The sequence below is a fragment of the Thermomyces lanuginosus genome (assembly GCF_041956635.1).
Source record: "Thermomyces lanuginosus strain ATCC 200065 unplaced genomic scaffold VTN49scaffold_32, whole genome shotgun sequence".
Taxonomy (NCBI): domain Eukaryota; kingdom Fungi; phylum Ascomycota; class Eurotiomycetes; order Eurotiales; family Trichocomaceae; genus Thermomyces; species Thermomyces lanuginosus.
The window spans coordinates 1,115,175-1,139,419 of NW_027192366.1; the positions used below are offsets into that span (position 1 = coordinate 1,115,175).

At 52.0% G+C, this 24,245-nt stretch overlaps 14 protein-coding genes across 14 annotated transcripts in view; 8 read left to right on the top strand and 6 right to left on the bottom strand.

Moving 5' to 3' along the window:
• The window catches only part of VTN49DRAFT_5197 (uncharacterized protein), a gene marked incomplete at both ends in the record, with an annotated part of 2,657 nt that extends 2,381 nt beyond the window's left edge, over window positions 1-276 (bottom strand). The window contains one exon of the mRNA XM_069413227.1: window positions 16-276. Coding sequence (XP_069267116.1) covers window positions 16-276 — 261 coding nt within the window. The remainder of the gene's footprint in view (window positions 1-15) is intronic.
• Window positions 277-466: 190 nt separating this feature from the next.
• On the top strand, window positions 467-1,489 carry VTN49DRAFT_5198 (mitochondrial 54S ribosomal protein uL1m; the record flags this gene model as incomplete). The annotated part of the gene is made up of 3 exons (XM_069413228.1): window positions 467-714; window positions 774-1,338; window positions 1,397-1,489. The coding sequence occupies 3 exons, from the start codon at window positions 467-469 to the stop codon at window positions 1,487-1,489; spliced, it is 906 nt and encodes a 301-aa protein (XP_069267117.1).
• Window positions 1,490-1,624: 135 nt separating this feature from the next.
• VTN49DRAFT_5199 (uncharacterized protein) lies at window positions 1,625-2,593 on the bottom strand (the record flags this gene model as incomplete). The annotated part of the gene is made up of 2 exons (XM_069413229.1): window positions 1,625-2,509; window positions 2,579-2,593. 2 exons carry the CDS (start codon window positions 2,591-2,593, stop codon window positions 1,625-1,627), a joined length of 900 nt encoding a protein of 299 aa, XP_069267118.1.
• Window positions 2,594-3,554: 961 nt separating this feature from the next.
• On the top strand, window positions 3,555-4,799 carry VTN49DRAFT_5200 (uncharacterized protein; the record flags this gene model as incomplete). Its single annotated transcript, XM_069413232.1, has 1 exon — window positions 3,555-4,799. The coding sequence occupies one exon, from the start codon at window positions 3,555-3,557 to the stop codon at window positions 4,797-4,799; it is 1,245 nt and encodes a 414-aa protein (XP_069267119.1).
• Window positions 4,800-4,951: 152 nt separating this feature from the next.
• VTN49DRAFT_5201 (uncharacterized protein) lies at window positions 4,952-6,053 on the bottom strand (the record flags this gene model as incomplete). Its single annotated transcript, XM_069413233.1, has 3 exons — window positions 4,952-5,484; window positions 5,561-5,930; window positions 6,021-6,053. 3 exons carry the CDS (start codon window positions 6,051-6,053, stop codon window positions 4,952-4,954), a joined length of 936 nt encoding a protein of 311 aa, XP_069267120.1.
• A 301-nt stretch (window positions 6,054-6,354) lies between these two features.
• On the bottom strand, window positions 6,355-7,644 carry VTN49DRAFT_5202 (uncharacterized protein; the record flags this gene model as incomplete). The annotated part of the gene is made up of 3 exons (XM_069413234.1): window positions 6,355-7,063; window positions 7,120-7,517; window positions 7,573-7,644. The coding sequence occupies 3 exons, from the start codon at window positions 7,642-7,644 to the stop codon at window positions 6,355-6,357; spliced, it is 1,179 nt and encodes a 392-aa protein (XP_069267121.1).
• Window positions 7,645-7,883: 239 nt separating this feature from the next.
• Window positions 7,884-8,632, top strand: VTN49DRAFT_5203 (uncharacterized protein; the record flags this gene model as incomplete). The annotated part of the gene is made up of 5 exons (XM_069413235.1): window positions 7,884-7,889; window positions 7,944-8,003; window positions 8,056-8,157; window positions 8,202-8,453; window positions 8,516-8,632. The coding sequence occupies 5 exons, from the start codon at window positions 7,884-7,886 to the stop codon at window positions 8,630-8,632; spliced, it is 537 nt and encodes a 178-aa protein (XP_069267122.1).
• A 432-nt stretch (window positions 8,633-9,064) lies between these two features.
• VTN49DRAFT_5204 (uncharacterized protein) lies at window positions 9,065-10,712 on the top strand (the record flags this gene model as incomplete). Its single annotated transcript, XM_069413236.1, has 3 exons — window positions 9,065-9,154; window positions 9,229-9,981; window positions 10,038-10,712. 3 exons carry the CDS (start codon window positions 9,065-9,067, stop codon window positions 10,710-10,712), a joined length of 1,518 nt encoding a protein of 505 aa, XP_069267123.1.
• A 780-nt stretch (window positions 10,713-11,492) lies between these two features.
• VTN49DRAFT_5205 (uncharacterized protein) lies at window positions 11,493-13,062 on the bottom strand (the record flags this gene model as incomplete). The annotated part of the gene is made up of 3 exons (XM_069413237.1): window positions 11,493-12,166; window positions 12,235-12,862; window positions 12,931-13,062. The coding sequence occupies 3 exons, from the start codon at window positions 13,060-13,062 to the stop codon at window positions 11,493-11,495; spliced, it is 1,434 nt and encodes a 477-aa protein (XP_069267124.1).
• A 561-nt stretch (window positions 13,063-13,623) lies between these two features.
• On the top strand, window positions 13,624-13,851 carry VTN49DRAFT_5206 (uncharacterized protein; the record flags this gene model as incomplete). The annotated part of the gene is made up of 1 exon (XM_069413238.1): window positions 13,624-13,851. The coding sequence occupies one exon, from the start codon at window positions 13,624-13,626 to the stop codon at window positions 13,849-13,851; it is 228 nt and encodes a 75-aa protein (XP_069267125.1).
• Window positions 13,852-16,157: 2,306 nt separating this feature from the next.
• Window positions 16,158-16,940, top strand: VTN49DRAFT_5207 (uncharacterized protein; the record flags this gene model as incomplete). Its single annotated transcript, XM_069413239.1, has 1 exon — window positions 16,158-16,940. One exon carries the CDS (start codon window positions 16,158-16,160, stop codon window positions 16,938-16,940), a length of 783 nt encoding a protein of 260 aa, XP_069267126.1.
• A 274-nt stretch (window positions 16,941-17,214) lies between these two features.
• VTN49DRAFT_5208 (uncharacterized protein) lies at window positions 17,215-18,757 on the bottom strand (the record flags this gene model as incomplete). The annotated part of the gene is made up of 7 exons (XM_069413240.1): window positions 17,215-17,739; window positions 17,800-17,871; window positions 17,943-18,023; window positions 18,070-18,144; window positions 18,203-18,311; window positions 18,365-18,431; window positions 18,487-18,757. 7 exons carry the CDS (start codon window positions 18,755-18,757, stop codon window positions 17,215-17,217), a joined length of 1,200 nt encoding a protein of 399 aa, XP_069267127.1.
• A 476-nt stretch (window positions 18,758-19,233) lies between these two features.
• Window positions 19,234-21,769, top strand: VTN49DRAFT_5209 (uncharacterized protein; the record flags this gene model as incomplete). Its single annotated transcript, XM_069413241.1, has 4 exons — window positions 19,234-19,596; window positions 19,653-20,116; window positions 20,182-21,627; window positions 21,679-21,769. The coding sequence occupies 4 exons, from the start codon at window positions 19,234-19,236 to the stop codon at window positions 21,767-21,769; spliced, it is 2,364 nt and encodes a 787-aa protein (XP_069267128.1).
• Window positions 21,770-22,725: 956 nt separating this feature from the next.
• Window positions 22,726-23,792, top strand: VTN49DRAFT_5210 (uncharacterized protein; the record flags this gene model as incomplete). Its single annotated transcript, XM_069413243.1, has 3 exons — window positions 22,726-22,874; window positions 22,952-23,204; window positions 23,250-23,792. 3 exons carry the CDS (start codon window positions 22,726-22,728, stop codon window positions 23,790-23,792), a joined length of 945 nt encoding a protein of 314 aa, XP_069267129.1.
• Window positions 23,793-24,245: the final 453 nt, after the last annotated feature.

Genomic DNA, 24,245 nt, shown 5'->3' on the forward strand with positions numbered 1-24,245 from the left:
TAATCGGCAACTAACCTGGGCCACATCCTTCCCATTCAAAGAAGGAAGATCCTGGCGAAGCTCCTTGATCACCTTCTCAGAACCCTGGACAGGTGTTCCGCTTGCTCCCACGTACTGAATGGTCGTATCAGTGCCTGGGAGGGTTGCTGCATTTTCAAAGGTAAACGACACTGCCGGCTTCCCACGAACCTCATTGACTGAGGCCGCGAGTAAAAGTGCCGGGAGCACGGTCGCATGGTTGCCACCGGTAGCCACGGACAGCTGATAAGTATCCATTCTCGAAAAATGCACTGCGAGCGAAAGAATTCAGTTTTAACAAGACATAATAGCGGGGTGGTTCATCCCCTCATCGGGGCAAATTAATTTCCTCGGCGTCGGAACAACCATATTCCGAAGTTATCGAAAGAAAAGCTGCTCCGGAAAACGCCAGAGCTCCAAATTGATCAGTTAGCATTGAACACCGTCAATGGCGTCGACCACCGCTTCCTTGTTCGCCGGGGCAAGGAGTACTCTCCTGTCATGCCGCCCGGCACTGCGGCAGAGGGCGCCAATTGCCCCTTTCGTCTACCCTCTACAGCAGCAACAGGTCCGCGGAGCCAGTAACAATCCGCAGAAGCAAAAGAAATCGAAGCCAAAGAAGAAGAAGGGCCCTCGAGAATATCAACAAAAGGACCTTAGTAACATCCAGCAATTCAGCCTCTGTGATGCGATGAGGTATGCACCTCTCCAAGAATGCCAGATGAGACGAGAACGCTTACGCGCCAACTTGACAGATATCTCCGCGCATTCGAAGTTGGCCGAGATCGAGCTTCGGCGAAGTACGAGGTGCACATCCGACTGAAGACGAAGAAGGATGGTCCTGTCATTCGCAACATGGTTCGATTTCCGCATGCCGTTAAGACGGAGTCGAGGATATGCGTGATTGCGCCGCCGGATTCGAAGCATGCAAAGGATGCCATTGAGGCCGGCGCGGTGCTCGTCGGAGAGCAGGATGTGTTTGACCAGATCAAGAAGGGCGTCATCGAGTTCGACCGCTGTATCTGCCACACCAGCAGCTTGGAAGCGCTGAATAAGGCTGGTGTGGCCCGGATTCTTGGTCCGCGAGGGTTGATGCCCAGCGCGAAGCTAGGCACAGTCGTCGACGATGTTGGGAATACGGTTCGCAATCTTCGGGGAGGTACCGTCTACCGTGAGAGAGATGCAGTTATCCGGATGGCGATCGGGCAATTGGGTTTCTCGCCTGAACAGCTTCGGGATAACCTCCGCACTGTCATCGAACAGGTCAAGAAGGATGCGAACCAGTTGAGCGATCGCATCACCAAGGAAATCTACGAGGTGGTACGTTGGCTAGATACCTCTTCCGCAGGGAATGCTGTGTAGACTAATGCGGAGACAGGTGCTGAGCTCTACACATGGACCTGGCTTCAGTCTTAACGGAGACTTCAAGTCTGACCAGTCGCCCGAGCCTGAGGCTTTGACGGGCATGTGAACATTCGCATCATGTTTATATAGTGTATTGTTAGATATGGTTGTACTATGTATGGCGTTTCACGGTTTTTTTCCCTGATTTTCCGTTGCATAAATCCCAAACTCCGTATCATGCAAATCCAGCTTTGGCAGGTTCTCAGATCTTCAATTGCTTCAACATGGATACAGCAGAAGCCTCGGCATCGAGCATATCGTACAGCCGAAGTAGCCTCAGGGTACGCTTCTCGCCCTTGCTGCCTGCCTTTTTCGCCTGATTGAGGGCTGTATTTAAATCGAGGAGTAATGTCGATTTGATCTTTTCGAGTCGTGGCTGTTGACTCTGTAAAAAAGGATGGCTGCTGCCGATACGCTCTATCGCATTCATGATATAGACATATTTCTGAGTACGGCGTTCCAGCCGTCGCAGCGACAGCAGCGCACCACCATCTTCATCAAGCCCTGAGTCTTCATCGCTCCCGGACGATTCCGTTTCCAAATCATCGAGTTCGGCCTCATCGGAGTCCTCCTGCGACGCTCCATTTTCAGCCAATGGCTTGGTGGTCGCGTCTCGTATCATCAGTTTATCCTCCAACTCCTCGATCCGGTCGGCAATTTCCAGTAACGCCTTGCCAAGGTTGATCTGTCTCCGATACTCTTTCTTCTCTTCAAGGAGACCCCGCATCTCTGTCTGCCGGTCTTCGATCTGCGAGCGGATCGCCTGTAGATCGCGTTGGAAACCGAGGAGGCCGACCCGAACTTCCTCGATCTTCTCCTCTCCGCCCTGCAGCGCAACTCCAAGAGAGAGGAAATCCTGGTAATTCTCGTTGACCAGATCAAGCAGCTCCTTGTTTAAGCTCTGGCTCAAGTCGCGGAGTTCCTGGCGAAGATCCTCGAGCGTCTGGTGGCGATCCGTCAATGACGCGAGGAATTTCGCAGGGTCGAAGTCCGGCGCAAGGAACGACGACCGCGACAGCGGCTTGGGGAACGGAAGGTCGGAGGGGTCATCGTCGAAGTCGGACGCCGACTCATCGGAGTCGACAAACTGCCATGGGAACTGTTAGATACCAAAGTGGTGTCGGAGGGAAACATTTAAAATTCGGGTGTCGCATACAAATCTTCTACTCATTGTAGTCGGTCTGCCATTGCCCCTGCCACAGATCACCCACGGAGCCGTCTGTGCTGTACTGAACCACAGGCATCGTCTTGGGCCATGTTGTCCAAGTCAAGGCCAGCTCACAGCAATTGCCAAGACTTGATGATTACATAATGAACGAGCCAGGTTGTCACATTAGGGTTAGGGCTAATGTAGTTTTCCATCCGTTTTCCCGTACAGCGGTTTCATGAATATGTTTGAGGAAAGCACAAAGGCAGTCGCCGTTCGGGTGATGTAGGAGACGGCATAGTACTTGTACTAGGCTAGATGCCCGCCATAATGATTTCGTCTTGCAGTTGCCAATCTCGATGGCGATTTGGGTTCTGATTACAAACCGGTTCTGTGACTTCGTTGACCGTTGACCAAACAAATGACCTCCGCAGCCATTGAGAGCCAATCCCGCCATGTCCGACGCGACTGCGGCTGCAACGATCCAAAGCATGCAAGCGCCAAAGAGAGATCGGGGCGGGGGAGGGACTTGTCAACGCATGACCGTGGCAAGAGAGGCTAATGCTGAACCCCTCCTCATCTACGGAGAAATCCTCCTGTTCGACCAAAACTAACCCTTCCCACCGCTGCCAACTCATCGCTGCTGCGTCTCATCAGCGTCTGTTTCGCCGCGTGTCTGCAGTCTCCGGTAAATTCCCGGATCCCTGCAGTCCACGCTGCAGAATCCTATCCTCACGAACGAATCCAATCGCGCTTCGCACGCCGTTTTGGGCCATTTTGGCGGTGCACAGCTGATGTGCATTTGATGTCCAACCCGGTCTCTTGTCGCAGGAATCATCAAGCAGGATTGCCCGGACCGTAGGGTCGCAGCCACTGCAGACGTCCTTTAGGCGGAAAACTGCTGTGGTGCGTGCATTGGTTGAACGTTGAGTACTGCAAGTCATCTTACATATTCGCCGCAGCACTCTGGGGGGACGTGGACAAGATGGAAGCCAGATCTCAATACACCACGACCCACCCATCCGCATCACGAACCCAGGTTTCTTCCCGCCAGACCTTGACTGAACTATCTTCAGTGCCTCAGGTACCCCCCACGTTCTCCCACAGTATCCTCCCTCAAGTTAGGCTCCGTCAGGGCGACTCTACCCTTGATGAATCGACGTTGGCAAGACGGGCAGCGGCCCTGCGACAACTAAATGGGAATCCTAAACCGCTGAGCAGACGGCCTCGAGAACATAAATCAGCTGGAGGGCGGTCGTCGTCGGCTCTGGCCTCGCAGCCTGTATTAGTTCGGGCCCGTTCACCAGACGTCGCCAATGAACGGCGAGAGTCCGGCGCAATGTCGTCAGCCTCTACGCCGCAGCAGCGGGCACCAGAGATGCCCTCGGTGCAGGAGTTTACGATTGAGGCGATCCTGCGAGCCATCGAGCCCGACATCCGAAGCACTCTCGACTCGATTGCTGAGATTTGCGGTCGCAGCAGGCTTACTCTTTCTAACGAATATGGCAGCCATATCGCACCTTTTGGTGAGATCCGGATCCCTCCCGGAGGATTAGGGACCGTCGACGAGACGCAGGCGGGCAGCGAAGGGTTCGGTGAAGATAGTGGTGCCAACGCTGATGACGATGCAAGCGTTGGCGAGAGCCGGGATGCCTTTGGCGGAACTTCGTATGGTCTGATCGAGGCGCTTCGACAGACTGCATTGGCCACGGGGTATCCGCAGGATCCGTATGGCCCGCGATACGATGTATCGATCTTTGCTCCTCTCCAAAGTCCCAAGGTAGCAGCGGGAAAGACTCCAGTAGCAAGGGAATTTTCCGCCGTGCCGAAGCCAACGAGCATGGCTTTGCTTGGGGCGTCCTCCGACGATGCCGCTGATGGGAAAGCATCAGAGCGGGCGACTCCAGCAATGCTATCTGAGTTTCATCTTGAAGCTCGCGCAAGTAACTCGTTATGGCCACCGATTTCTCCATTCCCTCCGGGAGAACCGATCCCCGACCAGGCTGTCAGCGGCCGCCCAACCCTTGATACGGATACACAGTGGTTGCTCGGAAATATCAGTGGTTGGTTGGGCTGGCTGAAGTCTGTCGTGCGTCATCACGGCCACCAGGAAAAGAGCACGTCGCCGCTGCAGCAGCAATCTGCGGCGGCCAGTCTACGGGCAGTACTCAACCGGTATCCGTCGCATTTCCTTGCTGATCAGCAATCAGTGGTTGTCACTGGCGGATGAAATTTCACTACTGATGATGTCTCGTTATGACCCGAATGATGTCTATGATGCGATTTCCTCTTCTGAGTTCACTGTATGAAGTATCATGAATGATAATGTCTGACATGTACTTTTACGACCGACCGCTTCAAGCATGTCGGTATCATAAATGATCAATTCTGTTCGCCTTCGATCTTACCAATCAGGTCCCTACTGAACCCTTCAAAAATAGGAAGCGACCAGCAGTCCTTGTACCTCTCCACCAGCGGCCGCGCATCCTCCACCGCAGGCTTCGCTGCCTGAGGATTTTCCTCACCCGCAGTCGCATCGTCATTATCATCATCGTCGACCGTTGCCCCCTCCACGAGCGCAGAGAACTTGATATCGATAGGCACGTACCCTAGGAACGGCACGTTCATCTCTCTCGCCATGACCTCACCTCCGCCGCGCGAGAAGAGATTGCTCACCTCGCCGCAGCAAGGGCAGGTATATCCGGACAGATTCTCGATGACGCCGAGCACGGGGATCTGGGTCTTTGCGCAAAAGTTGATTTCCTTGCGCACGTCCGATGTCGCTACGGCTTGCGGCGTGGTGACGAGCACCGCACCGGCGAGATACGGTATTCGTTGGCTTTGGGCAGTGGATATCGAAGTCGACGCATTTGTTAGGAGGGATTCGCCGATGGAGATGTGCTCATCGGAGGTGCCTATATTGTTTTCCAGCATATCAGAACCGGGACACGTAGAAATTTACTTAGAAAAAAAAAAATATTGGGAACGTACCTGGCGGCGTATCCACCAGCAAATAATCCGTCCCCCCCCAATACACATCCGTCAAAAACTGCCTCACCATGGCAGTCTTCTTTGGCCCCCGCCAGATGACAGCATCGCCACGATCCCGCAGTAAAAACCCTAGCGACATACAACGCAGCGAGCCCCGCGAACCATCTGCGGCAGCATCGTAAACTTCCACAGGAATCCAACCCTTCGCGGACTGTCGGATCTTTGCATCTTCGCGGCCGACAAGACGCGGGATTGAGGGTCCCGTCAGGTCAATATCGAGGATACCGACGGATTTGCCCTGCAGAGTGAGCGCGAGGGCAAGCTGAAGGGTGACAGAGGATTTGCCGACTCCGCCTTTTCCGGAGAGGATCTGATTTTAGTGGGCAGTTATGATTTAGCATGGGCTGGGATCAATTTTTTTTTATCGATCCGATAAGAGATGATGAGGGGTTGAACGTACCAGCACAATGTTTTTGACTCCGTCCAGAGGCATGTGTGCTTTTAGGTTTTTTTTTTTTTTTCTTACGCAACTGCTCTGCCCGCCTTTGCCTTGCAAATAATTCTGATGCGAACAGACACAAAGTCTTGGGGGCGAATGGCTCGGGGTGAAAGTTGCTGACTGCGTCATCGGAGCTTGAGCTTGATTGATAAGCATGAAAGAATCCTACTGCAGCTGAGACAATTTCAATGACACCGAAATAATTCATTCATTATTTGTCTATCATCCTCCCAATTCATGAGATTTTACTGGAATCATATCTGCGCAGTAGTACATAAGGAGAGTCGTAAAACCTCTATTGCCACTTCTGAACCACAACGCCGCCGCGCTTGAAATCGGGCAGGTCGCCCAGTACGGCAGACTTGTCGGTGAGCTCCTTGCTTGGAAACGTGGTCATGAGAACCCACGGCCGCGTCCGATTTTCGGGGCTCGCCGCGGCAACGAAGTCGTAGACATCCCCAATTGTATGCGTTGTATTGAACCGCGACGTCAGTCGTGTGCCGTCGCCCAGCCGGATCTGCAGTGTGACAGTCGGCTGCGACTCGTCCACATTGGGCTTCACCGGTTCCGGCGCAGGCGGCTGCTCGGCCGGCTGAGAGGTGCGCACGGCAGGAGTTGGACTGCCCAGCCGATGACCCGATCCCGCAAAAGGTTGGTACTTCGGCTTAGGTTTGACGTATTTCTCATTGTGCTGTTTGATCTCCACATCCACTTCTTGCCCGGGCTGGACGTTCATGATGGACAACGGTGCCCGTCCGCGGCGGATGCCGTCCAGAATCTCTGCATTTCGCGGATCGTCCGAGCGGAACAGCTCGCCATCATCAACCGAAAACCCATCGGCCCAGAAATGAAGTGTTCGGTGCACGCGAGGCGGTCGTTGCGGTCGGCCTTCATTGGGATCCGGAATGATCTGGCTCGGAGTGTCGTCGCCGCCTAATGTTCGTGCCGTTCCGGTGAAGTATGTCTTCTTCTTCTTCGAATCATCGGCTGGTGGAGGTTGTGCTCTAAAATATGGTCAGGCTACTGGGAATTCTGCACGAGCAGGACCACCAATACTCACCTCCTGGCCTTTTCGATAATCTCCCGCTTGATATCGTCCGGATTCTGTACAGCAAGACCCGATTTCTCACCCCCCGCGAAGAAATCCTGATTGTCGTCCTCCTCGGAATCCTCGCTTCGTTGGCTCGTCAAATCCCCGAGTGTCGCAAACTTCTTCTTCGGAGCACTTCGTGGTTGAGAGGGCCGAGATGCCGAAGCGGTGGCTCCTCCGAGCGTGCGCGCTGTGCGGGGTGGCTCCGCAGGCTCACCTGTTCCCAATCGCCGACCACCAGCAAAGTCACCACCACCAGCACCAGCACTGGCGCTTGGGGGATTCAGCATCTCCTCATCTTGGTCCGCGTAGTACTCTGCGACGGCTGCGTCCAGATCCCACGCATTTGCCTCCAAATATTGGCGGGCCTAAGGAAGCGAATTAGCACTATGCACTGAAAAGTACGTCGGAACAATGGCGTACGTCTGAAGGGTCCGCCCCCGTCGTGAAGCAGAACTGAGATAGGAGCTCGTCATTGCTGGGGTTGGCAGCCATCTTTTGCGGCAGTGTACAACTGTCCGTTGATGGATGGAGGTTAATAAAAAGGATTTTGGAAGCCGGCGAAGAGCGAAGACATGCAAGAAGGGATTAAGAAGTAATAATTCGCGTAGATCTCGACGATGAAGACTTGCTAGCAACAAACGAGGGGCGTATCGCGTACGAAGCTTGATGCCTGTGTCATCGAGCCGTCACCTCGCTGCCTGATTGGTTGATGACGATCCCCCACTGAGTCCATGGTGGTGACTTCAACGCTTCTACTATGAGGGCAGTTTACCGGTAGACGGGGTTTATAGCTGCATCTTAAGTCAGAGATCTCTGGTCTCCCAACCGATCTAAGCAGCTGCAGGCAGCCTGTGAGCAATGTCTTTCCATGAAAGCTGCTCAGGCTGAATGCTGACTAAGCAGGTCATCGCCGATTCTCGCCGGCATCATCATTCCAGGGCATCAACTTCGCGGGAAGCCAGCGGCAGATATTCACCTGCAAACTTCGCCAGACATACAATATCGGTGCAGAGTAGTGTCTGATAATGTCGCGCCATCGCTCCGAGGAGCGCATTGAGCTCTCCGACTCCGCGTTGACGGTCCCCTCAGACTCGGAGAACTACTCGGCCAATAACGAGTTCTCCTCTTCCCCGTCAGCGTCAAATTCGCCGCTCGACGTCTACAAGCCACCATCGATATGGCGTATTCTGCGAGGGGCAGCAATCAATCTCCTGCTTCCCTTCATTAACGGACTCATGCTGGGGTTGGGCGAGTTGATTGCACATGAGGCTGCATTCCGGTTAGGGTGGTCTGGGACAAAGGTAGGTCACCGCGCTCCAAAGCTCGGTCCGAAATTCAGCCCAGGTACTGATAGGCACACCAGATCTTCCCGACTTATCGACGCACGACTCCGGTGGGACCAGGCATTGAGATGAAGGAAATCCGGGACAAACGGCGGAGTCCCCAGACCGGCATCAAGGATGCGGCTGCCCTGGAATAGACAACAGGATATATCATTTCAATTCGCTCTCCAACATGCTTATCAAGTGCGAATCATGTGGACATATGTGTGCATTGTAGTACTACTTTTATATGGAAGCAAGATGAGATTGGTCGGTTTCTGTCTAAAATCGCATCTATCTGGGCGGTGGTTTGGCGTATATTGGTCTATTTTGACTCAATCCAAGAGGTTTTATGCTCTATTTATTTGGATGCTCCTAGTTTCGTATAGTAAGAAGGCGCTGACGACTTGGGAGAAACCCTCGACCATCGTTCAGGACTCCGTAACGGCGATCTTGATGTTCTCTGAATATGCGGTCTGATTGGCCTGTTAATTTTCCCGCCCGGCAGAAAAAGCTTGGCACATTGTCCGCGGAGAGAAAAAATAGTCGTGAAGCTCAGGTCAATACTTCAAGACCGCTAGCCATTGACCATGCTGGGAGGCTATGGTCTGTCGCGGTCCGCTGCGACCGCAAAGGTCGCGAGCAGACGACTTACTCTGTCGCTCAATTCCAGTCGCTCGGTTCGTATTCCAAGTCGCATTGCCCGAGGCATATTTGCAAGAGTATAGTATTGACAGAACAATTCCGCGACTAGCTCTCGACGGCAGCCTTGCGGTCTACTCGGAGTACGGGAAGAGTTGACTGCACTCGGATCGGGATAGTTTCGGCATCGTCTGGTAGAAGTTCGCTGCCGGCGGTCTCCCAGCTGGCCTTCGTTCGGTTCAATTCGACCGATTCGAATTCGACGACAGCCGAGACTGCATCGGCAACGGAACCGACAGTCAACACGATCAATATCAATGGTAATGAAGTGCCGGATATTCCGGAAAAGATTGGGTACTTGCATGAACTGGGACTGGACTACGGCTGGGGCCCGACATCGCTTGTGCAATGGGTCGTCGAGCATATCCACATTTACAGCGGCCTACCGTGGTGGGCGAGTATAGTTGCGACGGGTATCTTGACGCGACTCATACTTGCTAAGCCCGTGATTGACTCGATGGAAACGGCGAACAAGGTGAGAAAGCTGCGAGCCATTACGCAGCCCATCACCCAGCGCATGCTGCACTTCCAAAAAGTCGGCAACACGCTCGAGGTTGCCAAGGCGCGCGCTGAGCTGCAGAATATCCACCGGGAACATGGCGTCAACCCGATCAAGGGATTCCTCCCGCTTTTGATCCAGATCCCCATCGGGTTCGGCACGTTCCGGTTAGTACGCGGCATGGCGGCGCTGCCGGTGCCGGGGTTGGCGACGGAGCAGCTGGGGTGGCTGTCGGATATGTCGCTCAGCGATCCGTTCTATATCCTTCCTTTTGTGTGTGCAGCGACGATCTATTTCAATCTCCGGGTGGGTGTTGCCTACGGTTATTTATCATGGAGAGCTTCCCCTGCTGATTCGTACAGCTATCCGCTAAACAAACTCCTCCGGGATCGATCCTGAACAGCCCCATAGCCCCCGTGACGCGGGCTGTCATACCCGGAATCTCCTTCTTCGCCATGTCGTGGCTGCCCAGTGCGCTCCAGCTCTACTTCGCGACCACCGGCGCGATGGTCTTCGGCCAGTCCCTGATCCTCTCGTTCCCCAAGGTCCGCCAAGCGCTCGGACTCTCCCCACTAGCCGTTGAGCAACCGAGCCAACAACCAACGGGCCCGCAACTGCGGCTCATTGACCAGATGGTCGAAGCGCAACGCGCACGGACCACGGGACAGGCTACCGCCTCCCCCGAGCAACCTGCCGATATGAACGTCAGTGCTATCGACCGCATGATGGTCAACATCAAGAAGAACCTCGCCGAGGCCCGTCGGGACGCCACAGAGCGACTGAACCAGATCACAGGCCAGAACGAGCAGGCGTACAACGCGGATGGGACCCCCGCGCCGCCGCCCCGGCTGAGCAAGAAGGACCTAAAAGTCGCGGCGGAATACCAGCGGCGGCGACAGGAAGAAGAGGACGCGCTGCGTGAGGAGCGTAACCACGCTCGACGGGAAGCCTACCTGCGGGCGTTGGAGGAACAGCAGCAACAGAACGGCGCGCAGGCGTGGCGGAAGCATCGAAAGACTCCCGCAAGAAAACCCTGAGTCCTCGCCTCCTCTCTCTCCCTCTCTGCGCTCCTCTGAATTTGTATTTCTCCTATCTTGTTTTGAATCAATCATTTGGCGGCGTCCTTGGGTTTTTGTCTTTCTGATGATGATGATGGAGCTGGCCGAGCAGAGGGAAAAAGAATGTCTGGAGCATGGCAAACAAACCGGCATGCATGTAGAATAGCCTTTATCTACGGGGACTCTCTGTAGGTAGATCTCTTCTTCGCGACAATGTATTTAGTACTGTTCTGGTCATATAGTTTATTCCTCTGAATATGTGGCACCTCCGAAGATAAGCCTTGCGTGAACAATGCGATCGATTGTCTATGGATGTACACTAATTAACCATCACTAAGTACAATACTCATGGTCAACGTATGTATCAAAAGTGGGAAATAAAAAAAAAGCGAAGGAAAAAAAGAAAATAAAAAAAAAAAATAAAGAGAAATCAATCATGTACACCACTCCACATCTTCGCCGCAACACTTTTCAACGCGTCAACACCAAAGGTAATGCTGTCGACTGAGGAGGGAAAAAAAGAAAATGGAAAGCAAGATCCAGTCTGCTCGTGAATTAAAAGTGGCATCGTTTAGGGGTCGCCTATCAATAACTATGAAACGAGTCGTCAGCGAAGGAAAGCTCGGGATGGGAACGAATATCCTCGACTTACCACATATAGCAGAGGTATCGAAAACACCAGAGATCCCCGAAAATGCTCCTCTTCCCGAGATCAAAACGAGGGGAAAAAAAAAAAAAAATAAAATACAGTCAGAGAATTTAGTTCGGTCGTTCCGTCATGGGAATCGAGGGCATGTTCCTCTCCTCCTTCTCAAAGAACTTGTCCTCCAGCTTCTGTGTCATCCGCGCACAGAATGGATCCACGTAGTTCGTCCACAACGAGGCCACAATGTAGACCATAACAAGCCAGGTCGGGATGGCAATGCAGAACACCCATGGCGGGCGCCGCTTCAGCCACGGGGGCTGGACAGGCTGGCCATCAGGTCCGGTGGTCCACACCCACGGCTGGCCGCTGATGCCATAGAGCATCCAAACCAGGGGCACACGCAGCATCGTGCCATGCGTCAGGTACACGGAGAAGCTGTGCTTTCCAAGCCACAGGAACAACCGGTTGGAGAGGATCTCCATCGTTGTCGGAGAAGAGATGATCGCCAGAATGATCAAATCCAAACCGAGCGCACTGTACCGACGGCCAATGTTTGAGTCCTTCGGAAAGATGCGGTGCGCCCACCATTCCATCTTCTGCGACCACCCCGCGAGATCCGGGCGTTCACCTGGATACGACGCGATGAAAAGTCCGCAGATGGTGGCAACCAGGCAGAAGAGTCGGCGTGGCCAACGCAGCCTTCGGTTGTGAATAAAGTCCTTGTAGAACTGCTCGTTGGACAAGTCGGACAGAAGCATGCCGTAGAGGGCCTGCAGCTGGAATGTCTCTAAATCGACATTGTGAATATGCCTTCTTTCCCCGATGGATAAGAAAGACTGGACAAAATCTACTTACCGACATTGACAAAGTTACTCTGGTGGTAGTAGCCGATCAAGCCGAGCAGGATCAAGGCGCGCCATTTGAAGGTGCAGTACATAGTTGCAAAGGTCACAATGTAGACGACCATGGACGCGTTCAGCAACGGCAGAAGTGCCCATTGGTGGTCATCATAGGCCATGTAGCCGGTAGTCCAGACACCCAGGAAATTCTTGAAGAGCCGGATGATCTCCTTCCACAGCGAATCCTCCAGCTCGGGAGAGGCATATCGGCACCAATCACTGTCAGACCGATTCGCGACCGTGAAACCACCAAACTGCGCAACGAGCCATGAGCAGCACATGGCTATGGTGGCGGGAAAGATCAGGCGCGGGGGGCGGCGGAAGGCGCTCTTTGCAATCGAGGTAAAGGCGCCCTGGATGTTCCCGGCCCGCCGCAATTTCAGCGGCTTCAACGCACACACATAACCCGTGAGGAAACCGAAGATGGTGACTCCGATACGACCTTGCCAGGGAATCCGCAAGATGGGCAGTTGCAGTAACCGAGGCGGTACGTCCGGGTTATCTCGCGGGGCAAAGAGTGCATAGTCCCACGCTCGAGCAAGATGGGTGAGAATGACGAGGAACGACGCCATGCCACGAAGACCCTGTCGTGATCGCAGTCCGTCAGTATCGGCGATTTTCTCGATCGGGTCAACCCCGTCCACCCACGTACCTCAATCCATACGACAGTTTTTCTCGGGTCCCCCCGGACTGGGGGATCACCTTGGTTCCATGGCAGCAGCTGGGCAGGAGACTTCTCCGCCAGCAGGGAATAGAGATGATATGCCGGCCGCTTCAACATCATTGTGGAACAAAACGAATGGACAGTTGAGCCGGCAGCATATCAACTAGGGAAAAACGGCCAACTGGATTGAAGTGAAGGGACGGGGGAGGAAGAAGATATGAAAAGACAGTGAAATAGGTTGAAGGGGACGGACGAGAAAGAGTGACTTGTTAATTAACTAGTGCTGGGGTTAGGGGATGGGACTGGAGACGCGACGGCCGATGGTTCCTTGACGATACACTTGTATGCTTTTCTTGGGGCCAGGACGGGAGAGGAGGGATGCATTGTGAATTACCGGTTGCAGCAATCTTCTGTATTTTTCAATGTCGCCAAGCGCAGAATCCACAGCGGGATGATAAGTCAGCACGATTGGCCGGATTTCATTGGCTCAGAAATCGGAATACGCAACCTAAAACTCTGCACTAGTGGCCTTGGCGGTCTTGGCGCCTATTTGCAAAGATTGCGTTTTCACATGCCCGGCAGTTCGAGGAAATTTCAGGGACAAAGGGGATTCCAAGTCTGAATCTGAATGTTGGATGATCAGTATTGCGTAGTTACATTGTCCCTTTCTTCAAAATCACCATGCAGATATGCTCCCCATGCCAGTACTTGCCGCACCGTGATCTGTCCGTCGTCATCGCGGTACGAATCGATGGCCGATCACTGGCGGGCCAACCCCCGCAGCCGTCCGCTTGTGCCCCTGAGGCCCTGATGCAGACAAAGTTTTGGGCCGAGAAAACTTCTCGAACCTCTCTCAAACTTGCCAGACTCGGCCATTGCCCATTCCTCGTCGGTACTGGCGCCGACTGACCGACTCTCAGTTCTCATGGGAATCACGGATCCACGAAACCCACCGAAATACGGGGATGGACATTCAGTATACGACATCATCATTGATGGAAAACTGGGTACGAGTACGAGTACTACGAAGACATGGGAGTCAGGGCGAAGTCGAAGACGCAAACCATGTGCATTTTTTGCAGCTCGGAGAGAAATCGACAGTGCTCAATCTTCCTTTTTTTTTTGTTTTTTTTTTTTTTTTTTTCCAACGGAGGACGCGTATGAATAAGTCTGGACTCGGGGCCTTGTGCATGGACTTATGCACAGAATAGCGTTATCCAGCTCTGAAATTTTTAAGATATACGATCGGGCATCTGGCTGTATTTTCATTACAGCCGGGGTAACTTTGAATCCCGACGCGGCTTTCAAAGGCCTCAGAACCAGCGGGCCCCGGACCACCAGGACGGGCTGCATCCGAGACGGAACTGGTCGGTGGCGACTGGCCAACGGGAAACTGTCACAGCCGAGAATCTTGGCATCTTGTCAAGGCATTGTGATTTGTCAGTTATCAGATCCATTCAGAGCCCGGATCTGTGGCATGCAAACAAGGCAAACTCCTCAAATTTAGAGAATTTGCTGGCGACAACTGAGAAACGCCTTCGATGGAAAAAAAAAAAAAAAAATACCCAAAATTCCAGCCAAATTCCGAGCTCATCGGTACATATTCTTCTCTCATGTTCGCACGGACATACAGAGTATTTTAGTCCATGGCGTGGATGAGATCATGACACTAAAGGTTGCACCCGAGCTGTTCGTGCCCTTGGCATGAATGCACGTCCCAGATTGGATGTATTCCATAGCGAAGTGGCGGCTAGCGGTAAGGCGGAATCAACCCAAAGGTCTACTGCTGACTCGGGAAGTTCTGGTCATCACCCACCTAACGGTTTAGCGTAGCCTGACAGAGGTAAAGGACAACATCGGAACGATGACTAGCTAAGTGATTCGGTTCTCATCAAACTAACGTACGCCAGGGTGGTGGATAAATGGCCTCTTCCAGCACCCTGAACAGTGGGGGGCCCTTATCAATTGGCGGATTGGAGGGCTGGCGCTCCGCTGCAATCTGCAAGGGAGCATGTCTGTCGCATTTTGAACGCTCAGCACGGATAAAACGGACGCAGGAGTTTCACTGACTGACATGGTGACGTCCGTGTCACTGTGACACATCATAACTTAGTTCTTCAACCATTGAAGAATCTGAAGCGAGAAGATCAGGAACAATAACAATCTACAAATCCGTTCGAGGTTGCTTTTTTCTTTTTGGTCCACTTGTCTCACTGCTTCGCTAGCTTCTCCCGTTCGGCCGTGTGTGGGGAGAAAATTTTGCCATGGTCCACGACTCCAGTGGTCATGTGGAGGACTGAAGGTTTGGTTGGCAGAAACCATCTCCTACTGTGCGGTCGTGAATGTGCCATATGTTTCAAACGGTGTTTCTTCAAAGAGTTCATTCAAAACCCAGTTCCGTCCCGAACTCCGGAAAACGGACAGCCCAGGGAATGTGTTGGTGTGGAGTCAGATCATGGGGTAACAGAACGCCACAGAGTCAACTGTCTTAACCTTGACGAAACAAATTATCCACGTGACATAACTCCACGAGTTATCCAATCACATGACCAACTCGAGATCAAGAGTGAACCCTAATTTCGGAGTGTCGGCTTCTCATTTCCAACATCTTTGTCTAGCACCTCTTGATTTGTCAAACTCAATTCGAAGGCCCTCGTTTTCCACTCCATGACTGCTGAACCGAGTCTTGTAGCGTGTCAAGATGTTGCATGTCGCAGGATGTCAATGTCGACGAGGTGGCATCATGAGCTGCTCATCCCATGTATATGCACTCGTCACTCTGCAAACGAACTTCCTACTATTCTACTAAGTAACCAACATGAGAACACGGATCTACTTGATCGCAGAATCACCTGCCGTGAACGATGGTACTACGGCATGATAAAGCAAAGTAAGCGCTGATGCAATGCCTTACCAACTTCCATGCAAGCATCATTGGTAAGTAACCCGGGATTGTCACACCTCCGACGACGAGGAGGTATGACAACATGTTCGTCGGAGACGTGCAGTGAAATAGAGAGCTCTTCATTTATTTAATCTTCATCAAGTCAGATTGATCGTCTCGTGCAGAAAAATGATGAACAATCGACGGCATAACTCGACATGTCCAGGGTTAAACACGATCCTTACTCGAGGCTTCTGTTAGCTGCTACGGTGTGAATGCATCACAAAAGCACACAATCATAGCGAACGAATTCGTCAAACTTCCCACCGGCATGACCGGAAGCCTGATCAAAAAGAACCGTCCCGTGGGTGGACCAGTGCTGCATAAATTCAAAATCTGCGGACATACGGTGGAAAAGGACAACTGCACGCCCCCTCCAAAGCACACCATGGCATCTGCAGCGATGCCCTCTGACGGGAGCAATCTAGTTCTTTGGAATCTTCGCTGTATGGACTGCGACTGGATCCACACTGTTGAGAAGCGCATATGCGAGTACATCAAGAACGCGATCGAACTGCTAGAAAAGCTGCGTCTGCAGCGAACAAATCCCGATGACAGCTTCCGGGTTGAAGTGCAGCGGATGGAAGGGAAGAAACGATCCAAAGTCGTCACCACCATCTGGGTTCGCGATACTAGCCTCGATGATAATGATGAGGGCGGGAGTTGGACTTTTTACAGCTGCGTCACCGTGCCGGCCAGAATTGTGGACAGCCACCAGTCGTACAATTGGAAGGCCTATCTTTCCGTCGACGACGACGACGACGACAGCAGCAAGAACCAGCGTGTCCTTTGTGACACGGTTCGTTCGATCCAATTCTGCATTGATGACATTGTCGCGAATTTCGAGGCCAGGTGGAATGAGCCGGGGCCCAGAGAAGACGCGCGGCCAGACAGCGTCACTGATACTTTGCCGCCGCTGAAATTTGTGGAAAATGAAGTTGTCGACCGCGACCCTAATTCAAGCGATCAAAATGATCTGTTTGAACCCCTTTTCGAGGTTTCGGAAAAGCCTCCGCCAAACAGCTCTGGCTGGATTGATATCACGAGTTTGTAGAGCACATTCTTCTTGTTTGTGTCTGGCAGAAATGGCCAAGTTCTTTGGCACCCGAGTAGCTCCCAGTTAATGCGATTGCACTTTCAGAGGAGCATAATATTATGGTATGACCTCGACAGTAGTATGTTATTTCGTACTTGCCACATTCAATACCCTAGGTGCCTGAGAAGCAGCTATATTCACTCGTTGCATCAATGTTTACTAACCCTTCTCATCATGGAGTATTTTTTTTTTTTTTCCAAATGATTATCTAGGTTGTGTTCCTCCGTGGATACTAACTGCAGTGTCTGGCTGCTCTCGTGCTAAGCATGGCCAACAACCTTTGATCGATCCATCGTTCAAGTCCACCCTCTCGGTCATACAAGACTTCTGTCTCGGCCTTCATGTTCAACATGAGCATGACTTGCAGCTCTGCGCGCCATTCCGGTTCTGAGCCACCATCTGCTAGTGCAGGATTGCGAGCGAGCATATCTCGGGCTTTCTTGACATCCCGTGGACGCAAGGGGATTAGGCTATCGCCCTCGATTTCGCCGATGGAATCTGATACACGCATGCCAATCCATTCCAGCTGCGGCGCGTCGAGTTTGGAGTTGCTATGAGAGTGTGCGATTGAGCCGTACTTGTAGGTAGACATGATGGCAATCCCGTCGGGATCCGCATCTACCAAGGCACAAAATGGCAGAGATAATGCCGGAGCCGTAATTTCTGCTTCCATCAAGACATTACTTCGACCTGTGACTGCAATGTCCGAAAGTAAGTGAACAAACTCGCGCGTCAACAGATCTGGGTAGCCTTTGCCCTGTCGCTAAGCGGTAAGAGAGAAATGCAAGACACGTAATCCCAGAGCTCGATGACCCACAGTGATGATGACTCCCCGTCCGGCAGCGGACCTGATGTGATACTGGTTATGCATGAGCCTTCGAAATACAGCCTGTCGTACTCGTAATTCCTGTGTCATTACCTCTGTGCCGGAAGTTGTTCTGCGTGGATCCCACTTCTTACCTCCTTTTCGATAATGAGAATCCAAGACACTCCTGACAGATCTATGCCGGCGATATTGTCAATTTCAGGGATGAGCATGCCCTATCTTGCTCAGATTAGCGCAGAGCGAAAAGAAAACAAGGTCTACCTTCGACTCCGTCGATAATGCGCTTCGCATCGGTTTTGAGAAGCATCCCGCAATCAAGCCTTTTGCGACGGACACCTTTAGAGCTCTGTGTCAGTTCCAGAGTCTTCATCAGTATTGTTTCTTTCGCACATACAACGCGCAACGATGCCCGGTCCACTCCAATGGTATAGGCAATGTCGTCAATGAGTGTATCAACCACCCGCTGTGTCCCAAACAGCATCGGGTCGTTGTAGTAGATATCCCTGCGTCTTTGGTCAGTACGAAGTTCTGGTTTAGACAAGGACCCTGCCGGAACCTTTTCGTGATTATCGTTCCTGACATTACAGTCTCATAAATCAAACAGAGGACTCGAAGGGTACAGCCTACAGAGTTCGTCGGCAAGCAGAGCACGAGGCAATCAAGCGGCCAGTGACATACTGAATTTCCATGCTTCGTACGGTGTCTTTCCAGGCCACGAGTATGTCATATAATTATCATGCAGACCTGCTTCCAGAGGTCGGCCCTGCATTGCGGTATCATCCATTTCAGCGATCCCAGAACTGTGTCTAAATGATCTTCGCTTCAATGTTATCGATGGTGAGGGCACCGGTCGTAGGAATTCTCCCAAAATGGCAGCCAGAATACTCTCAACAAACTGGACGACCACCCGATCATCGGACTGAGCTAAGCCCGCCTGAGGAAAAGGCATCAGGGTCAAACAATGCTCTTCCCATTACAGTGGAAGATGATGCTCAACTGAGGACGTGCTGGAGGTACTATTCCGGTTTCGCGTGTCTTGGGCTCTTGCCCTCTTTGCATACGAGGGTCGCGCTTTCTTATGAGAATATAGAGGCAACTTGCTCCTTCCAAAGTTCCTGGCATCTGCTGATGTTATGGAGATAATAACTGGTTTCCGCAAGCATAAGCTTTGCTTGTGCCGGCCCATCTAGTAGTGAGCAGGAGGATTTTGCACGCCAATGTTACAAAGATACGAGCCGCATCAAACATAAAGCACTTCTCAACTTGTCACTCTATGGAGTTCTCTTGAACAGCGACCTAGAGCCAGGGACAGCTGCGTAAGCGACGCGGAGTGGCGGACTATCCGGACTCCGGACTGGGGAAATATCCAATGCCAAGAAAACCCTGTAGCTTAGCATACCAAAATCGGATTAGCGTACGGGAACTATGTCGCTATCTGCATGTGATCGACAGATCTCAATACAGTATTTGCCTGGTCGATCTCCCTTTCTCAGCGACTGGGAGCTCAATTACACAAGCGTACCTCAGTACGTGCAGTTGCAGTCATTCTTGTGTGTGAGTGACTGCGAAATGGCCAAGGAAGTGAAAACGGCACGCATTGCAGGGTGGAAAACCCCTGCAAATGGCCATCTGTCCAAGGATGCTAATGGGGATGACAAGACCGACTACTCCAGATGGAGGCTGCGCGACAATGACGGCCGGTTGACATGGCATTACCTCCAGACGGATGAGGAAATGGAGAAATGGCCACAAACAACCTATGACAAATACCATCTAGGACTTCCTACCGTCAGTCAAAGTGCAATTGATGGCTTTTGCTCACATTATGCTAACGTTTCTTGTAGGGCCTCCCAGAGCTGCCAAAGGCCAAAACCCCTCGCCAAGCAGCTGAAAATGGATTGTCCTTCTTTTCAAAACTCCAAATGCCCACCGGCCATTGGTCATGCGAGTATGGCGGCCCAATGTTTCTTCTCCCAGGAGTTGTCATCGCCTGGTATGTCACCAACACGCCAATACCCCCCGAATACGCAGTTGAAATCAAGAGATATCTCTTTGCTCGACAACACCCTGTCGATGGGGGTTGGGGCTTGCACATCGAGGGCCACAGTTCTGCATTTGGAACAACGATGAATTACGTTGTGCTTCGACTGCTTGGCGTGAGCGAAGAGGATCCGCGAATGGTCAAGGCCCGTGGCCTTCTTCATAAATTCGGTGGTGCTTTGTATGCGCCTCATTGGGCCAAGTTCTGGTTATCTGTCCTGGGAGTCATGAAATGGGAATGCGTGAACCCTGTTCCGCCAGAGCTTTGGTAAGTCTCGATAGTTTTCTCTCGGCCACTTCAATGTCCTTCGACGTCTACTAACAATCGCCAAGGTTGTTGCCCGACTGGGTGCCTTTTGCGCCATGGCGCTGGTGGATTCATATTCGCCAGGTGTTTCTTCCCATGAGTTACATCTGGTCCAAGAGGTGGAGTCTGCCTCCCAATCCGCTCACGGAGCAACTGAAGGCCGAACTCTACACCCAGCCATATGATACAATCGATTTTGCTGCGTACCGAACGTCTATCGCGGATAAAGACAACTATTACCCGAAAACTTTCCTACTCAACCTGCTGAACTGGTTTATAGTCACCCTCTGGATGCCGTTCTTTCGTTGGGAATCCTTGGTTAAGCGCGCGGAAGATTGGGTGTGGGAGCTTATCCGGATGGAAGATGAGAATACCTTCTATGCCGGTCTTGCACCCGTCAGCAACCCAATGAACTTCGTTGCGTGCTACATCCACGATGGAGAAGGCAGTTACTCCGTTCGAGCTCATCGAGAAACCCTCCATGAATACCTCTGGGTTAAAAACGAAGGCATGCTTTGCAATGGTACAAACGGCGTCCAGGTATGGGACACGGCTTTCGCCGTCCAAGCTATTGTTGTTGCCGGTTTTGCAAATGATGAGAGGTGGCGACCAATGCTGGAGAAGGCTTTGGAGTTCCTTGATAACCATCAGCTGCGCGAGAACGTCCCGAATCAAGAAAAATGCTACCGCCAACACCGGAAAGGAGCATGGCCCTTCAGCAACAAGACCCAGGGATACACGGTCAGCGATTGCACAGCGGAGGGCCTCCGATCAACACTTCAATTACAGGAGATGCATGGATTTCCCAAGAGAATCTCTCTGGACAGATTGAAGGATTCGGTGGACTGTCTCCTCTTGATGCAGAACGACACTGGAGGTTTCAGTGAATATGAGAAAAGACGCGGATCACCACTCTTGGAGTGGCTGAATGCGGCCGAGGTGTTCGGAGGAATCATGATCAGCTATGACCATGTTGAATGCACCACGGCGTCCGTCACTGCTCTGTCCTTGTTCAACAAGTTCTATCCCGATTACCGAGCTGACGAGATCCATGCTGCCAAGCACAAGGCTGTTGCGTATATCAAACGGGTTCAGCGAAAAGACGGCAGCTGGTACGGATCATGGGGAATTTGCTTCACTTATGCGGCCATGTTTGCATTGGAGAGTTTGCGGAGTGTTGGGGAGACGTACAGCACGAGTGAGTACTCACGTCGTGGCTGCGACTTCTTGGTGTCGAAGCAGAAGGAAGATGGAGGCTGGGGCGAGTCCTATCTCAGCAGCGCGAATCGCGTTTATGTGCAGCACGAGAAGTCTCAGGTTGTGCAGACTGCCTGGGCCCTGCTGGGTCTGATGGAAGCGGAATACCCCGACCAGGAGGTCATCCGGCGCGGAATCAAGTTGATTATGTCTCGCCAGCAGGCTAATGGAGAGTGGCTCCAGGAGGCTATTGAAGGCGTTTTCAATATGTCTTGGTAAGTTCAGAATCCCAACTGAGTTCCAGGACACGGGACTGACTCGGCCAGCATGATCTCGTACCCGAACTACAAGTTCTATTGGCCTATTCGGGCATTGGGACTCTATGCGAAGAAGTATGGTGACGAAGAGCTACTCTAGGTTATAAATCGGAACGTGTAATCTTAATGTATACTAATTTTGAGAGCTCTGACCGCGAGCAATGTTTTATCGCTTCAGGCAGCATTAACGATCAGACAGTTTCGTACGGAAAACGTGCTTCATACACGAATCTAAATGCGGATTCCTCGTGGGTACTATTGTCCGATGGACATCACTATACCTGTAATGCCTTTGAATCGTTTCACGAGCTCCAAGTCCGTCTACAAATTCAACGTTCCTTGTGTCAGTCGTTCAATTTGGAATCGTACCCTTGTCAACACCATTACATTTCACGGTCATTGCGACGCTAGTAGGCTTGAAACTTTTTAACTATGGTAGGGATCAGATCAGTGCTGCGGAGTAAACTCATGGTGCCTGATCACATCAATCTCTTTAGGGCGTGTTGGCAATCAGACATCCCGTGAACTTCAGATGCGGACTATCCTCTGACGGTGCAAGTGATAACTGTTTTTCGAAACGGCTTTTCAAGCTCGGCTTTAGAATACCATGATGCAGATATTGTTGGCTCCCTACCAACTGAGCTCCTGGTTCAGGCCGTGGAATGCCTCAACCTGGACGACATTGTTCGGTGCCAGAGAGTGTGTACTATCAACCACACCTATACCTATGCCTGAGATAACGCACTGTCACTCTAGTAATGTTGATACAGCCTAGGTCTCCAAACGATGGCACATGGTTTTCACGTATGATGCACTGATCGTGCCCGCTTTGCGTGAAACTCTTGCGTCCCTAGGCGTAGACCTGGAGGAGGTCAGCACAGAAATATCGATGGCTGATACAATACGCTACTTCCGATGGCGACATGGCCTACAGCATGCTCAACCCGTCAAGGAGATTTTCCTCCCCTGGCCAGCACACTGTTCCAACATCGTCAAGAACGGGTTGAGGATGGTCTATGATGACTTGCGAACCGTCAGGTGCCACTCGCACCGGCTATGCTATACCTACGGTTCCGAAAAAGCAGCAAAGTTCAGATGCTGAATCGGGAGACTGGGGAGACGTCAATCTGGGCCGGGAGCCAAGGAAAGTTTCTTCGTCACTTCAACCTGTCTGATCGCTATCTTGCTATGCTTTCGAGAGGGAGGTAAGCAAAATGAGCACGATGATGATACATTTTGATCTCCTCCTTTGTCTCCTGAACTTTGACTAGATTGTTAACAGAGGGATAAATTATCGGGAAGAGACGCGAGGGAAATTGGCAGCGTGGAATGTACATACAAAAACGAAACTCAGTCAACGGCTTCCTTATTTAGGCACCTGGTGTGAAGTTGTCGAGGACAAGGTGGTGCTCGCTCCCACAGGCGGATCGATATCCGACCCCATCTATGTTTGGGATCTAGTTTCAAATCATATGCAAGAGTGTGGCACCTGCCGTCCCTCGCTCTACCACTTGAGCGCGGCTGAGAACATATTGGTGGCATTTGAGATCGAATGGTCGACGTCGCCATTAAAGGCGTAGCAAATCAAATGGGCGACGACGACGGGGCGGGTACTCGAGAAGAAGATTGTTCCCTTGCCAGCTCCCGCCGGACTCCTGCGCCGAGTTGGGAGCGGAATGAGTCGCACATTCGGCCACAAAATTGTCAGTCAGATTTCCTCTCGCGATGGGCTCACCACGATGCACCTCGAGTACGACTACTTCGTCGACTCGCTCAATGTCCGGTGGATACATGCTGCCGAATCCTTCGACAGGAATGCCCACACAGTTTATTTTACCTATACAACACCTTATTTGGTCTACTCCTGGACCGAGAGAACTGACGCTGCTGTCACCTACGACTCTGCCACCGGCACAGCAACCCAGCACAACAGGCTTTCGTTGGATGCACGAGTGGATGATCCTTCTCGCTCGCCGGATGACTTCATTAGTCGGATCATACCATCCTTCGGCGACCGTGAAGTACTTGGTTGGGCAGGGTGTGGCGGCATTCAGCTCCGGTTCTTTAATCCGAAGTTCGCGCCAGATTCCCAGGATTGGGGAAACGGTCCTGAGGCTGGGTGAAATAGTTAACTTGAATTACCATAACTTGACTATTCGCTCAACGAATCCGAAATAAAAAGATAATTACATCATCGCGGTTCTAAACAGAGCCCGATAAAGAACATAACGCCACAATGGCTATTACTATCGTGCTCCTCAACGCTAGATCAAAAGCATTGTGCAACCTCAGAAGCAGTTCTTTTGGGAGCAAGGAATTAATCGTTCCGTGCTTATTGCAAACTAAAGTCATCCCGGCAAGCTGCGACCTGTGTCCTTGGCTGTTGAATGCTTCGTCATAGGTAAAATACGTCTCGCAATACTGTTCCATGGATTAGACCGCCGCTTCCGGCTCATAATGTGGCGTAGAAGGCATTCTTCGCCGAGCCTATCCCTACCTACCTTTACCATAGCAGTAGCCCTAACCCTACCCCTGCAGAGTATGAGCGCAGATCTCTCGCATGAATGAAGGAATAG